Source organism: Toxorhynchites rutilus, chromosome 3 (assembly GCF_029784135.1).
Source record: "Toxorhynchites rutilus septentrionalis strain SRP chromosome 3, ASM2978413v1, whole genome shotgun sequence".
Classification (NCBI taxonomy): Eukaryota; Metazoa; Arthropoda; class Insecta; order Diptera; family Culicidae; genus Toxorhynchites; species Toxorhynchites rutilus.
The window spans coordinates 295756652-295774480 of record NC_073746.1 but is presented as its reverse complement, the minus strand read 5'-3'; the positions used below and the strand labels follow the sequence as shown (position 1 = coordinate 295774480).

The following is a 17829-nucleotide window of genomic DNA, read 5'->3' as shown; positions in this document are numbered from 1 at the left end:
GTTCAGAAGGCTCCTAACCGCGACGAAAGGTAAAACATGGTGGGGAAGACGCGAGCCCGGAAGCTGTACACCGAAATGCTGACGAAGCCGCATTGCCTGGTAATGGACGACGAAACCTACGTCAAAGCGGACTTTCGTCAGCTGCCGGGCCTGTTGTTCTTCTCCGCAGAGGACAAATTCAGCGTTCCGGAGGAGATTCGCAAGCAGAAACTATCCAAGTTTGCCAAAAAGTACATGGTGTGGCAATCGATCTGCTCTTGCGGAAAGCGGAGCGCCCCCTTCGTGATGACCGCCACGGTAAACGGGCAGGTTTACCTTAAGGAGTGCCTACAGAAGCGCTTACTACCACTATTGAAGCAGCACGAGGGCCCGACCATCTTCTGGCCGGATCTCGCTTCGTGCCACTATTCAAAGGACGAGTTGGAGTGGTACGAAGCCAACGGGGTCACCTTCGTGCCAAAGGAAATGAACCCGCCCAACGCGCCGGAGTTTCGCCCAATAGAGAAATATTGGGCGATTATGAAGCAGGCCCTCCGGAAGAACCCAAAAGTTGTCAAATCGGAGGCGGACTTCAAGAGAAAATGGATTTCTGTTCAAAAAAAACTACAACCTGACGTTGTACAGAACCTTATGGACGGGGTAAAGAGGAAGGTGCGAGCATACAACAAACGTAATTTTCGTAGATATTTAGTCAACTTCTCGTGCGTAGTGGCGCGTTTTTGTTGCTGAGGAAACTTGCAGAAAAAGAGTGAAAAGCAAATCTCAAAACAGGTTCAAAATTTGAGTGTGTATGATTTTCATCGTAAGGGGTCTCAACGAAACATTTCTGAGAAGTATGGTGTAAGCCGTGGTGTGGTCCGGCTGGTCATTCAGAAGCATCATGTGCACGGCAGCGTGGCCGATTGACCGGGAAGAGGACAGAAACGTAACAACGGTGCAAGAACGGACACCCTAATCATCCGGGAAGTAAAAAAAATATTGTAATGGGTTGTATCTAGGACACGATCGCATTTCCGACGTAGAACTACGCAATTATATTATGCAATCAACTTGTTTACCAATTTGAATATTAGCTAGAAGCTTGTTGCAAAACTGATGCACACGAAAGCAAATATTTCTGGCAGTTTCGCGCAACAAAAACAAGCAACACACTCAATGCTGAACACTGATGGCTAGAAGCGACCTATAATAATTTGCACTCTTCTCTTTTTTCGCTTGCTTTGCCATGGCTCGGATGGTTGTGGTAATTGCAATGTCAGATGCACAAATGAAATATTCATTAACATTCACAGCTCAAGGGGAAACATAAATTTAAGACGTAGTCCTACGTCAAAATGAATCAACGATACTGAAATGGAAAAATGGTTTACTAATTACCTACTTTTGCGAAGTATACCGAAAAGTTGAAAAAATCGATATTGAAACACTTTGATTTCAAATGGGGGTGTATGTTATTCACGTTGGTTGATCAGTTTATTTCGTAACTGTGATTCGTTCTTAATCGATCCGATCGTTGTTTTTAAAGTAGAGTGACCAAGAGCTTCGTGACACTTAATTGAACCTTTGTCGTCATGAAATCGAGTCTCAGGCTTTTTTTTTCTAGACTAGATCTCTCTTAATACCCTGATTATTCTGAAAGTGTTGAACCATTCTCAAGAGCCAATGTCTGAAACGTGCGTTTCTGACTGCGATAATCTTGCAAAGACGAGGGCACGGCCAATACTGAAATTATATCGACTATTAGTTTGTACTTGGTACACTTCTGGAGCTTCTTGCTTGTGAAAGTAATTTTTCACTGTATTATTTCATTTTTTTGCATCAGAAATAGAAATAAATTTATGATGATCGTTGTTGAAAAATGAATCACTTTTCTACCATCAGATAGTAACATGGTGAAGAAACTTTCCAGGAACTCATACTAAATTCGTTTGTTCTCGTGAGCAAGACTTAATTCTACAGTTGATCTGAAAATCGATCTACAGCTATTGACACTATAAGAGTAACATACATTTTGTTTACAAGATTGCGGAATACAAAATAATGTTGTAAACCTGGCTTCAGATTGATAACTATGAACAAGTAATGATTTTCAAGACGTGTAATGAAAGTTCATCGACTCGTCGTAGATTTTATACAAATGGTGATGATATAGTATTTCAGTTTCCGCTCGATTTTCATCGCAGAAAGAGGGCTCTTTCTTTCCGCGATGATTCTGGTTCTGTAGTAAAATTTCCTCCCTTGAAGTTTGTAATTTTCGATGTGTTCTTTCGATACTCGTAACTACTTATGTGGTACAAATTCCGCCCTACCGTCGGTATTCTATCCCTGAATATTTTCCTTGTTTGGGTTTGTTCTCGTCGTTTCGGAGTGCTACTTTCGACAGCTTTCTCTCTATTACACTAGGTTGGACCTAAAGGTGTTCGTCTTGATTAGAATAGATTTTCCGGTATTAATCACAGATAGTTCGAAGTCTGGCCGTATCACATTTCTTGCGCTGTTGCTGACTGCTATGCTATCACTGGTGGCGTTGGTGTTCAGCATTGAGTGCACTTGGTGACACGACATTTCTGCTCCCATATTGGTCGAGGAGCTTCGCTCCCCTCCAATTGGTGCGTGACAAAATTTGTCGCGCCGCAGCATGAGTTTCAACCGCTGTCTCTTCCGGCAGAGTCGGAAGCTGCACTCCGTAAGCTCCTTGCTGGTGTTGGTGAGTGGATCTTGGTGGTTGGTAGTGGTATTATTGTCCTGGGAATCGTTGTTTCGCACCCGCTTGAATGCCGCCCTGAATTGGGTATTCATGCCCACGTAGATGATGGGGTTGTAGCAGATGCTCGATTTGGCTATCAGTGCCGGCAGGACGGCCATCGCTGGGGTTACCGCTTCCGACGGGCCAAATTGTTCGAGCAGCGCGAAAACGGAGTACGGTGTCCAGGCTATCATGAAGGCTATCACCATCAGTGCTACCATCGATGTTACACGCGTTTCCGCGCGGTTGGTTCGCCCCATGCGAGCTGAATTCTAGGAAAGAGGGACAAATAATCTCTGGTACGATATGGTAGCCATCTTTCCTCGGGCAGTGACTTACCCTTTTTAATTTTATCACAATGTTGGCGTAGCTATAGATGATTACTATCAGTGGCACGATTAGGCCAAAAATGAACAAGAAGACGATGTAAGTCATTGCATTCGTTGTTTGGGATTCCCAGTTGACGGAGCAGCTGAAAACAAACACAAACTGAAAGTGAGGTTTATATTGAACAGAAGAAAAGTAAAATAATAAGATTTCACAATGAGTTCTCTATTTTATAATGAGCCAGGACAGGGACACCTTTCCGAGGAATGATACCACAATGAAGAAAAATACACGACAGTGGTAATTTCATGCTTCAAGTGTTAGAGTCGCATTCAGTTGTTTGCGATTTTCTTCTCTATTCTGGTTACATCCAATTACTGAGCAAACATCTGCATCAGAGAGTCACTTTCCGCATGTGTTTCAATTACAATGATTACTAATTTTAACAGACAAGAATCTGAAACATCAAACAGTTTCATTCATTGGCGTTCAACCTGTTTAGCGTTGAAATAGTTAGAGTTAATCTTTGGTTCAACAGTTGCAAACAAAAGTAAAAATCAATACCATTATGGTGAACAATAGTCCTGCGACGCTGGATTCGATTTCTAGTGTATTAAGTGGAACACTATCCCATCCATTTCCTGAGAAAATATGCCACCCTTCTAATCTCGAGTCCACCGCGAGTAATCGGTTTCCCACATTACTAACCATAGTTTTAGGTAAATTGCATAGGGTGCCAATGAATGTATGGGAAAAAATCGACCCCAAAATTTCAAAAAGTTACCCTATACAAAATGTTCACCACCTCGAAAAAACACCCTATGCCGAATTTCAGCTCAATTGGACTTAAGGTAAAGTGGCGCAAAGCGGTCAAAGTTTGAGTTTTTTGAAAATCAAAAAATCACCCAAAGGGGGAGTAAAGGAAATCCGGGTTCTCGAAAAAAAAATTTTGATGCCAAATGTCCTAAAATTGCAGAAACGTAATGAAAATCTTGAAAATGAAACGTCATGAAAATCTTGTGTCATCTCGAAATTTTTTTTTGTCGAAAATTGGCCTTCGGAGTGCGAAACGAAAAGTATGGTTTTGAGCGCCAAACGTTGATTTGCACGATAATAATATACCTTATGCAAAATATTAGCTCAATCGGACTTCATTTACTGGTGTCACAAACGTTAAATTTTGAGTTTTTTGAAAACCAAAAATCTCCTGAAATCGAGGTTTTTAACAAAAATTTTTGATGCCAAATGTCTTAAAATTGCATGACACGTTGAGATTTATAGTTATCTAAAAAAAATATCAGGGAAAACTCCCCTGATAAAAAAATTACAACTTGAATAGAATTTCTTCATACTGGAAGGACGAACGGAATGTGTCGTGTAATTTTTCAACTCGTAACTTTGCAGGCGGCGGTTTGACTGTTTGAGGAAAATATTTTCAAAACGGCCTGGTTCAGATATCTTTTCATAAACACCACTGTACAGTCAGAAGTGCAATGAAGTACTTCAGAATCAATTACTTCTGTTTTTACATCAAAAACACCGTGACAATTGGGTAATTTGGCATCAATTCATAACATCCGGATAGTCAAGACATGGCTTATTGAATAGGGGCTTCAGATTCTGGACTGGTCGGCTTGTTTAGCAGATCAAAACACTGTCAAAAACATATGAGGAATGATCGTATGAATAGTAGATGTAGCTTACAAGCAGTATGAGTTATTTGAAGAGCTTAAACGAGCAGTATCCTCTGCGTAGAACGAGATATACACGTTTGACGTTAATTTTGTAAAGGAGTAAGAGTTTTTCCATCTGGTTCTATAGTTATGAAACACTGGAATTTTAGTTTTCTGAATGTTTCGCGCCTGGACACAACAATAAAAGTTCAAATGACCAGTCTTCTAAATGAAGATACTTATTATGTCCTACACTATATACTTCAGTTCAACCGACTCAGAAAAAATGAGTGGTTCTATAGTTGTGAAACGCAGTACATGTTTGTCGTTTTATACCGTCATGTTCATGGAATTTTATGAATTTGCTTATAACATCCAATAACATTCCCAAGCACATCATTATGGTACAAATATATGTTTAGAAGTTATGTTGGAAAACATTTGAAGACATGTGGGTTAATACAAAACGTAGCGATATAAAAAAACCTTTTTAATCTTCATACAAACTTTTAACATATAACACGTGTTGCACAATCAAAACACGAACAGTTTTTAAAGTAGAATTGAAATCCCAACAACACAAATACACCTTGTTGATTCAACCGGACGTTATGGGTACAAAAATATTTAACTTGTTTAGGTTATGCCTAGATTGTACCTGAAGTCAGGTTAAAGTATATCTGTATATGTAACGGTAGTGGGGGTAAAGTGGTCACCTGCTTGTTTTGTAGTATAACTATTGACTATTGATACCGTATTGATAGTCATCTTATGTTTGAAGAATTTCATGACTTTTAAGTCACCCTGTACTACAGTGGAGCTATCCCATTGATAGTGATAACTTTGATTAGCTGGTTCTTTCGACGCAGCTTGGGTCGTTTGCTGAGGAATCTCTGGGGGAACTTCACACAAATTACTCGCGACGCGGAACACAGAACAAAATGGTGGAAAAGCACGATTACACAGTCACTTTTATCAGATGGCAGAAAACAAGATTTACACTAAAACAAAATTTAACAAAAAACCAAAAAAATCCGTAGTTTGCACGGCCACACATGAAATAAACTTAACAAATAACTTGATTTCTGTACATTGATTTTTTTATTATATAAATTTTCTCAATTTGGCTCGAGCTCACCGGTTTACGTTGCGGTCGATCGCTGCGTTGGTCGACTTCCGGGACGTTGACAGGAACTGACGTTGACAGGAACAGGACGGCTTCGGCAGGGCAGGACGATGAACACGACGGAAATACCAAACTTATACAACGTGGCGTGGCCTTATATGTAGATGGCCGGCCACACTAGTTGACTAGAGGGTCGAGGAGGTCTCTGGATTTCCCACGTTCACTTCCTCGTCAAAATTGACGGAGTAATTATCCACGGTTCCGGAACTACTTTTTTGGTGCGACTAGCAATATTATATAGCTGTATATTGCTAGCTCGCTAACACGGACAATCTCGTCCGTACTGCGTCCGAACTTCTTCAAATCTTCGCGAAGACTCTTTGATTCTGTCTAATTTTCTCCTCTCAACGCTTTTTCTTCCTTTTCAAATTTTTCATTCGTCTTTTAAATTCTTTCAACCTATTGAAACTCTCGACCATATTCAGGTTCCCTGGTATTTTTCCACTAAGGGTCGTTTCCAATTCATACACCGTCCCCCTTTCGATGCGATGACAGAGAAGGCGACGACTATTCCGACAACACAAACACAATTTAATACTATTGGTTTCGGTTGGTGTCACGACTATCATTTGAACATTTAAGGTAGCATGCTATACCTTGACACTAAACCTAACACTTGCTTTCCGCGAAAATAAATAAATAAATAAATGAATAAATAAATAAACAATGAACTGAATGAAACAAAACACGTAATTGTAAATAAACTTTGAATGTATAAATAAATAAATAAATAATTGAATAAATAGATTAATAAATAAATTAATAAATAATTAATTAATTAATTAATTAATTAATTAAATAAATATCTTTCTTTCCTACTACTAGATAAATAAATACAAAAAAAAACTAATTAACAAAAAAATAATCCTTTGTGAAACACCAACCTGGGGGTCTGCGATTAACTGTTTATTTGGTTTATTATAAAAATTGAACTCATACGTCATCTTTTCTACGACAGTTAATCACAGACTCCCAATACTAAATTTCTCTTTTTGTCATATGTCATATGAAAGGTCAAACACAAATTGTGGACATCGACTGTTGGTTTCTCATATGACAATACAACAACAAAAAAATTACATTTTTTTTTGTACAATATTTATAAGTTCCAAACCAACGGTTGGCCTTTCCACCAAATTTGACATTGTAACCCAACGTTTGGTTACACCATGCCAAGATATAAATAAAAACAAAAAACGCTCTTTCGGTAGCCATTCGGCCGTAGTTTTGTGCGTTTCGAAATTTAAGGAATATCTAGTGAAATTTAGTTTATTTTGACCTGATATTTCCTTTTGACGTGGGACTACGTCTAACCGGAGTATATGGGGGTGAAATGAAAACCTAAGCACAGAACATGCAGGAAAAAATGAAAGATTCCGAATGCTTATAACTCGAACATTTCTTGATAGATCGGAAAGATGTTTGCATCAATTGGTAGGAAATATTTCTACACGTCTATCATAATTAATAAAATGTTATTTTGCATGAGATAAATAGTTGAATAACTGTAAAATGTCAAGCGTTATCTAAACGCCCTAACTGCCAAGTTTTGATTGGCCCGATTTACGATTTCCCCAACACAGACTTCAAAATCAATGTACCTGTGGGAATCCTGTTTGCAAATATACATGCAAGTAGGGGGTATTTTGGTTCTCACCGAGCTGTGTTTCCCTAACACGAACTACAAAATCAATGTACCTGGGAAATAGAAATAGAATATGTTGCATCGAGAGTAATAGATGCATACATTGTCCGTTCTGTGGTTTAAATTTTTAGTATCAATTACAATTCGACAATCAGTCAGCTAGCAACCAGTTACCGGCGGCAGCGATGGTGTCCATTCAGCATAAGGATATTTCCGCCGAATGAAAAGTGGAGGAAGGAAGTGAGAAGGTCCCACGTCTCTCCGGTTATGTCCACGACATTACCCACCCGTATTTTTTTATGGTTTTGAACAAGGAAAAATATGCCACCCCAACCAAAACCAAGCCTCATTTTGAAATTTTTTTATGTGTTTTCTACTACGTTTTTGTACGTATGAGAAAATATCAATTACGATTCTTGGTGAAGAGGCCTAGCTCATTTCATACATTTACCTACTATTTCAATAATGATTTAAACAAATTTGGCCGAGAAAACACGCCTAAATATATCTCTTCTAGCATGATATGTGCGAGTGAGCACTTTGCCCCCCACAGGTGACCACTTTACCTCCTCACTAAAAGAATGTTCGATTTTTCACCTTTTTTATTATAATGAAAAATGTACTATTTTCAATTTTCATAATGAAAACCGCTGACTACTTGAACCACAATAAGTTGAGCTACAATATTCTTCGAAGAACGGAAATTTTAGTGGTATGTGGACACAGGAAATGGGCATGTTCCTTAGGGTGACCACATTCCCCTCAGTTCTCCTATATAAAGATACTCAAATTCAAACATCGTTCATCAGTCGAATAATCTTCCTTATAGAGTTAATGACAGTATACAAAAAAGAACTGCAAAAAAAACCGAAAAACGGTAAAAACGGCAAGAAATGTTCATTTGAAAAACGTTTCTTAACCGTGTCAGTGATTGAAGAAACTGAAGGGGGTATTCTAGTGTAGAGACACGAATTTCAGACGTTTCTCTGAGCTTAGTAGAAATAAAAGAAAGAATATTTTTACTATCCATTATTTCATTATTCGTTAATCTATCTTTTAACAAAAAAAAAACAGGAAGTGGGTTATATCTATGGTATAACCGCAAGGGTGACGTAGGACTATCGTTGATTTAGAGATCATTTGTTTGAAGTTGAATCTAAATCCATTCTGAATGAATGAATAAATGAATATTTGGGGGACTTCGAAAACGAGAGCGTTACGTTGGAGGCACAAGGTTTTATGCATCCAATATAGGATACGAAAAACCTTGTTCTGAAGAATAATCTTCAGAAGCTAACCTGCTAACTGTACTTGATTGACAAATCACAAACCCAAATGTATTATATGGATATTTTATGGATAGAAAACATTAAAATAAACTCTTTCGCTTGAATGTAATTTTCAATTCCAAGGGGAACTGGTAGATTATTTTCCAGCAACGATTAGATATTTCCACATTTTCCTCGATACTGGAAGCCCACCAGTGGTTAATACTAACTCGATAACCACCTGTTAATAGTACTTGATTGAAAAATATTTGGTCACAGTGTTACATGAATAGAAAACATTAAAATAAACTCTTTCACATGAATGTATTTTTAAATTTCCAGAGGAACTGGCAGATTATTTTCCAGCAATGATTAGATCTTTCCTGAACTTTCTCGATGCTGAATGGCATCCAAACGGAAAGAATTCCGCGCGTGTATGTGTGTGTAGCGGTGTCTTCCCGGGGAACCGTTTGTGTCATCACTCTCCTCCTGATGGATTCCCTTCTGGCCTAGGGTGCACAAACAGGCTCTTGGTGACACCGTCCGCGCTTTCATGATAAACGAAGAGCTTCACCACAACAGCAACAACATGCTCCAATTGCTGTTCAATTAGAACTGAGTGGATTTCCGAGCGGCGCTCGCTTATATACCGATTGGTGATTTCAATAGCCTGTTTTGAAAGCAATTTTAAGACTATTGAAACAAGTTTTTGAATCAAAAAGTAACAAGTATAGAACGCGTAGATATTTTATCTTTCGAATGAAGTGTATGTCATACCATTTCGTTCAGTTGTTTAGGAGCTATTAACGCTCAAAATCTCGGTCTCCGGCGTAACGCTTTCGTTTTCGAAACTTTGATTTTACACCCCGGTATAGAAATGAAAGACGTAGTCCTACGTCAAAAAACAAAAATTGTACAGAGAAAAAATATTCATAGCGACAATATTTATGAGCTGATGAAGTGAGAGGGTTAAAAAACAGTTGTGCCATGGCGTACACGATACCAGCCCTTCTGATTATCTGAAACAAAAAAATCGAACAGGATTCTGAATCAGTAAAGATGCCGCTATTGCATGAACCTCGGACAAGTCAAAAACATATTTTTTGACAAAATGGCGGCCGTTTGAAAAACAAAATGCGTCTTAAAATGTTTTTCCTTACGTTTCCCAATTTTTTAGAAATAGTAAAATTCAAAAAATATTATTTTTTAGAGGTTCATGCGATAGAGAGATGCCTGTAGATTGTATCCATATAAATACGACATGGATCGGTTCAGTAGAACTTCAGATATCGTGTACGTCAGTTTGAAAAAAACTAGTTTCGAGAAAAACGCGTTTGAAGTTCATTGTTATGATCGTACCAGGTCGCATAACCAAAATGGCTCTAAGTCGGTGATTAATAGGATTTTCGATAAGTCCTTTCTAGGGTATATTCTTGAATGCCTAAACTACAGAAATATGAAAAATTTTGAATTTTTCAAATTTCTAGACTAGAATAATGCCTTAACCCTCCTGTACTCGCGTGCAAAATCATAACACGTATACTCGCGCACGGTGTCACAGACCGAAAATTGAACTTCTCTGTAATGCTGCTGTTGGATGATGGTACCGACCCTATTTCGCCCGCATGCTGTCAGTTCTCTTCTCACCAACCAAAGCTCAGCTTCCAAAGCTCCAGATGATGAGAGAGCAACGAGATAACCGATAAAAGATCGATTATCATCGAAGGTCAGTCGGTCCCAATCCTTCTCACCGTCGGATGCCAATACAGCACGCTCGTTCATTCCATTACGTGTTAATTTTAATGTTTTATTAGTGTGTAAAATATATGTGTTAAATGTTACGTGTCTTATGAAAATTAAAAGTGGAGACTCCCCAAAATTTCAACTGCGTTTTTTCTCCAACGATCCTCTATACCCAACAGCTGCCATTGTGTATTTTTCAGGCTTTATTGGCATTTATTTAAAGAAGAGGGTATGATTAAATGAAAAAAAAAACTCAAAAAAAATGTTTTCTTCGTCTTTTTTATGTTTTAATAGTCATCTAATTCAGCCTCCTCAAAACAGAGTAATTTTTGATACTCCAACACAAATACCGAAAATTGAATTTTTCACTGTTATTAATTGAAAGTAAGCAACTGAATATAATTCATGGAAGTATAAAGAGCTATAAAATAATATGAAATCGTATTAATCGATTGTGGTTTCATTGGAGTAAAAATCAGAACATAGCATAACTGCATGCAAGCTCGAAGCAAACATATTTTTTTCATTTCATGCAGTTTTCGGGTCTTTTATCGAAGAGAAGAATGTATACCGACCTTCTATATAATCACCAGATGATAAATGTTCTGGAATATAAAGTTAGCATATTTCTAATATTCTTTGTCTCTGTATTCTTGGTAAACTAAGAATTAATGCCTGTTTATAGATGGGGCATAAAAAGATAATATAAAAGGATTTCTAGGAACTTCCTTTTCTTTCTCTTGTTTTTTTGTTGATATTTTTCATTATAAAAAAATATCCCCGAAACTGTAACTGTTAAAAATTACAATAAGCCACCGATTAGTTTATAGTTTACAGTTTACAATTCTTCCACAAGTGAAATTCTTTCAAAAGTGTGTATATGTATGACCATTATATTTAGCGAAAACTATATGAAAGTCAAACATTTATATTTTGCTTTTGAGCGTATGAATCTTACGACGAATATATCGACGAATAGTTAATATATGGATCCGTTCAATGCTGTTACAAAAAGGGACTGAAATCAAATAAGAATAGTCCGGTAATGATCTTATGCATTATATTCAATAAATATTCCACACCATTAAAATTGTTAAGTAATGGGATTCAATCTCAGCAAATTATAAAAAAAATCTCTAGTATATTGCATCCCATGAACTTAAGTTTTTTCAATCACTGACACGGTTAAGAAGCGTTTTTCAGATGAACACGCCCTATTAAAAAGTTACGCTTGAGTGAAAAAATTCCCAATTGCTATGGAAAACTCATATTTCCTCCAACCAAAACGGAATACAAACTTTCATCCGAACCAAAAATACTCATGTTTTGTCATTTGTCGATTTCATTTGGAATTGCTCATACATATATCCTATATATACAAGATATGAAATCAAATGAAAAATAAGTTTCTCAGCTCAGCGTAACATAATCCTCCACAACGACCCATGCGATAATGTTTTATCTCAAAAGTGGAACAAAATCTTATAACGTTCATATTCTTAGAACTGCTTCCGTAATGATTGCTTTGACGTGCGACGAGCGAATTCAACTCCAATAATCGCATCCGGGGTGGTGTTTGTAGCTCCTCGAATTAATTATAATATTCGATAAACGGGGATACAGTGGCGTAGTGTAGGGAGGGGGCGGAGGGGCGGTTCCTAATAATTATAATATTTCGAAAACAAATGTTCACAATTTTGAAAAGAACGTGTTTCCTTTTTGTTCATTTCATAGAGGCTTTACACTTCAAAGTTCATTCGCCTTTACTCTACTGGTGGTATTATTTAGTAAGAAATTTCAAAATGGAAATGTTCATGTAAAAGAATCATTCTAGGGTTTTGTCATTTTGGATGGAAGGAATGTTGTTGTTACGAGTGAAGAGATCTGTTATCAAATGCAGAGTAACGGTTCAGCTCTTATGAAGTGCCTTTCTTAATTTTCAACAACGCTCCAACTATGTCGGGTTCAAGTGGAGAACTTGAGATTTTGTTGAGAAAGCAAACAAAATAGCCATATTCAAGGGTTTGTAGATCACTCTTCGAACTTAGGAGGACAACACGCTTTTGATGAGAACTGATGAAGAAGTTTTCTCGTTTCGTAGTTTCAACTCATAACATATGCTTTTGAGCCACACAAGTGTGATGGTAAAATGACTGACGCAAACTCAATGGAGAGCCCATTGTAATGTCAATTTGAAGTTTTGTGAGATCCTTCCGAGAATTCGACTACTAGATCAAGTAAGAGCCTGGCCCTCCTTCAATTTGTTGTATTATCTGTACTTTTGGTGCGATGAACGAGTGCGAGATCTACGTGAAGTAGATCTAACGCAGAACTGTATACAAACCAAAGGATTTTCTCTGAGTAGCGGTGAGATCAGCCTCAATGCACTGGTAATTTTATCTGTTGGAGAAATACATAGAGAGGTTTTCATTGGGTGTTACGAGCGATAAAAATCTTCAAAACGAGTAGCCGAAATTTTTGAACAAATTCGAGCAGGGCACAACCAACTGAAAACGTTGATATCCAAACTGTCAAATTTTGACGACGAAGTTTCGGATATGGACATACGGGGGTTATTCTGACTGATGCCAATTATTAGACTGCATTACAGTTCATTGTGAAAAGCGCCGAAGAAACGCTTCAAAATTTTACAGTGAGTTTGACGTTAACGTTTGACTAGCGATTACTAACGATTTGCGTTTCTGTGGCACCTAGTGAAAGAATACACGATCTAATTCGAGTCGACATGTGATTTCAACAAGATGGTGCCACATGTTAAATAGCACACGGAATGATGGACCTATTCCACAGGTAATTTGCCGAGCAAATCATCTCTCTTTTTAGACCAGTCAATTGGACACCAAAATCGTACGATTTGACGTTCTTGGATTGTATTTGTGAGGGAATGTCAAATCGTTTGTTTTAGTCGATATATCATCATCAATTCAAACACTTGAAGACAACATCACGCGTGTTATCGTTAAGATACCAGCCGATATGTCCCAAAAAGTAACTCGAAATTGGACTCCACGTATGGATCACCCGACACGTTATTGTGACCAACATTTACATGAAAAAATCTTTAAAAGAAGGCAAGGATTGATTTTGAACCCCAATAATGTATGTTATATTTCTTACAATTTCTCTATGTTTGTTCTGTGAATTGAAATCCCAACGCTCTTAAAATATGGTTTTATGATTTTATTCTTAAACTTGATTTTCTTGGATCGGTGAATTTTCATTAGAGAAAAAAACGAAGACCTGATAACAAGATTTGGTTGGAGGGGTGACACCCAAGCCACCCGCCCCGGGTGTCACCCAGTCACGCTACGCCACTGCGGGGATATAACATTACATTTTCTGGTTTATCGTTGGCAGGGAAACTTTAGATACATCAACCACATTTTGCTTGTGTGGCACTATTCTACTTTGCTGCATTGGTAACAAGAACGGATATATTGTTGCGGAAAATATAGAAACATTTTCATAGAATGTGTGAATGTGAATGATTTTGATTCAAAACTATTTTGCACATGTGATGCAAATCGTTTTTTCATGGCCTGACGAAATGACAAATTGAATCTGGATCAACATGGACAAAATGCTCACAATGAATAAAAGCATGCTACTCGTGCTGTATTCAATACAGGAAACTCTTGTTTGGAATTCCGATTAAACATCACAAAGCGGTTGTCGAATCAAGATTTTCTCCAAATGGATAATGAACGGGTATACAATTTTACACAATTTCAAATGCTCTAGGCTCTTCTCATAGAAATTTGCTCACAAATTTTATTATTAAGTATCCAAAAATAAAATGAATGAACAATCATCTCTAAGCCTCATTAAAATTATTTGTCAGTTTTGCCCCAACGCTAAACATTTCGGTGCGTCAAAACTCACCAGCGAGAAAAGTGCGAGGGATGATGTATATTCCAACTATTTTCCTAACTCGCTAAAGAGCACCATGACAGAATATGGAATAATCAGTTTGGCCGGTCGTTTTGTGCATTGACAGATAAAAAATACGAAGCTTTGGAAGGATAGAAAAAATAAAATTCCCAAGAGCGTAAAGCATGTTTTGCGATTATTATTCCATCGTCGGACACGACTAAGTGGTTCTTATTCCCAAGAGATAATAATGTTGGAACAGAGAGATGACGATATTGAAACGGCTTACAGCGACTGAAGCCTCCATTGAGACAGAACAAATGGATACATGATACATTTTGAGACGTCGTATTCGGACCGTATAAAGGGTGTGTCACATCAAATTGCATCACGGAAAAAAAGCTGTAGAAATTCGCCCAGTAGACCGATCCTTTTGAAAATTTTAGACAGTAAAATAAAAACTATTAAACAACTTTTGGCATTTTCTTTTTATTCATGCTTCGAGCCCAAGCCCGTATGCTCGCACCTTCCTCTTTACCCCGTCCATAAGGTTCTGTACAACGTCAGATTGTAGTTTTTTTTGAACAGAAATCCATTTTCACTTGAAGTTCGCCTCCGATTTGACAACTTTTGGGTTCTTCCGGAGGGCCTGCTTCATAATCGCCCAATATTTCTCTATTGGGCGAAGCTCCGGCGCGTTGGGCGGGTTCATTTCCTTTGGCACGAAGGTGACCCCGTTGGCTTCGTACCACTCCAACACGTCCTTTGAATAGTGGCACGAAGCGAGATCCGGCCAGAAGATGGTCGGGCCCTCGTGCTGCTTCAATAGTGGTAGTAAGCGCTTCTGTAGGCACTCCTTAAGGTAAACCTGCCCGTTTACCGTGCCGGTCATCACGAAGGGGGCGCTCCGCTTTCCGCAAAAGCAGATAGCTTGCCACACCATGTACTTTTTGGCAAACTTGGATAGTTTCTGCTTGCGAATCTCCTCCGGAACGCTGAATTTGTCCTCTGCGGAGAAGAACAACAGGCCCGGCAGCTGACGAAAGTCCGCTTTGACGTAGGTTTCGTCGTCCATTACCAGGCAATGCGGCTTCGTCAGCATTTCGGTGTACAGCTTCCGGGCTCGCGTCTTCCCCACCATGTTTTGCCTTTCGTCGCGGTTAGGAGCCTTCTGAACCTTGTATGTACGCAGGCCCTCCCGCTGCTTGGTCCGCTGGACGAATGAACTTGACAAATTCAGCTTATTGGCGACATCCCGGACCGATCTTCTCGGATCACGTCTAAACTGCTTAATCTTGTCGCTTGTGATCTTTTTCACTGACGGAGCATCCATTTTTGCCGTTCTTCACCTTCCGGTCGATGGTTAGGTTCTCGAAGTATCGTTTTAGTACTCTGCTGACCGTGGATTGGACGATTCCCAGCATCTTACCGATGTCCCGATGTGACAACTCCGGATTCTCGAAATGAGTGCACAGGATTAATTCACGACGCTCTTTTTCGTTCGACGACATTTTTCCAAATTTACGAAAAATTGACAGTGAAGCATGGCCAATGTGATCTATACACTCTTATCTGATTATAAGCGAAAGCTGAAGATATAATTCCTAAAAATTAAATTTCTACAGCGTTTTTTCCGTGATGCAATTTGATGTGACACACCCTTTATATTCGGTAGCACTGGATTTATTGAATCTCTTCGATGGCATGCCACTATTCTGACCCTAAAGAGCAATTCCAAATGAAATCGTCCTAAAAATGCAGATTTTAAAAACATGTATTTTTGATTCGAGCGGAAGTTCATATTCCGTTTAGATTGGAGGAAATATGATTATGAGATTTTTTTTTCCCCTGTTGGGTGTGAACAACTGCGTCCATTATTTTGAACTATTGTGGTATACCCTTTTTTCAAACTACACTTCAAGCTTATACACTGCTTATTGATGAGGGAGTAGACTGAAAGCTATAGCGAGATAGGTGGCAATCGGGAATAATCTGTTTGATGAAATCCTTGGGCTCCAGAATAGCTTTATTAAGGTGTTGAAGTCTGCGTCTTGTTAGGGCTCCGCAGTTACAGAGGTTTCGCTTTCGGTATTACAACTCGTATTTAATCGGACAGTGTCCTGTTACAAGACCAGTGAATGTGCTGAAGTCTTTCTCATCAAGGGTTAGCAGCTGTTGAGTAATTTTAACACTCGGCGTAATAAATTTTTTCGCCTGTTTAAGTTTTACAGCCATCTAATTGGCTGTCACTTCCCGGTCTTCCCGGTCTTCCCATTTCTTCAGCTCGCTTTTCAACACCAGTCAGAAATTCCACAGAATGGTTCTGGACCAGTGAATGGTGAGTTTGATCCGTTCCTGGCAAGTTCATCTGCTCGCTCGTTGCCCTCTATACCGCAATGGTCAGGAATCCAGTACAATTGTACCGAACTGCTTTGACTTAATTGCCGTAAAAGGGAAATGCATTCCCAGACAATTTTTGAAGACCTTCAAGTGGCGCTTGGCTGTCTGAGAGTATGCAGATGTAAGCATGTCTATTAGGGTGCCAATGAATGTATGGGAAAAAAATCGACCCTTAAATTTCAAAAAGTTACCCTATACAAAATGTTCACCACGTCGAAAAAACATCTTATGCCAAATATCAGCTCAATCGGACTTAAGGGAGAGTGGCGCAAAGCGGTAAAAGTTTGAGTTATTTGAAAATCGAAAAATCACCCAAGAAGGGAGTAAAGGAAATCGGAGTTTTCGAAAAAAAATATGTTGATGCCAAATGTCTTAAAATTGCATGAATCTCGAAAAAAAATTTTTTGTCAAAAATCGACACTCTGTGACTCAGTTTATTTTTCGGAATACGAGACGAAACGTATGGTTTTAAGTGCCAATAAAAATAGTTATCTCGATTTTTCATTCGGAACTTGTTGCGAAATGTTCATTTGCATGTTTTTTTTTGATGCCACATGTCTTGGAATTGCATGACAAGTCGAGATTTACAGTTATCTCAAAAAAATATTTTTTTTTCAAAAATCGACTTTTCAGACAGAAAAACGACCAAGTGCGAAATGAAAAATCGAGATATTTCCTTTTGAGGCAGACATTCAAACATTCTATTATTGCAGTTATTTCTGCCTGGAAAACTGCTGGCCAGTTTCCCATAGCCACAGAGATTTTTGTTCTGCGACCAGAGCTGAGATTTCCACAGTAATTCGGAACTCTTTCTAGCAAACTCGTTTTTATGTGGAGAATCCTTTAAGCTAGAAATTTTATTCGATTAATATCACAGGGCGGACTTGATCATATACAGACTCGATTATATGCGATTCAATCATATACAATTTTGGACTCGATTATATACA

General features: G+C 38.4%; 1 protein-coding gene across 1 annotated transcript in view; it reads right to left on the bottom strand.

The window, feature by feature from the left end:
* Nucleotides 1–684: 684 nt before the first annotated feature.
* The window catches only part of LOC129776493 (vertebrate ancient opsin-like), a 40551-nt gene continuing 23406 nt past the window's right edge, over nt 685–17829 (bottom strand). Inside the window, exons 5-6 of the mRNA XM_055782170.1 lie at nt 3086–3218; nt 685–3018 (exon numbers count right to left, since the gene is read on the bottom strand). Of these exons, the coding sequence (XP_055638145.1) occupies nt 2395–3018; nt 3086–3218 (757 nt within the window). The 3' untranslated portion in view covers nt 685–2394. The remainder of the gene's footprint in view (nt 3019–3085; nt 3219–17829) is intronic.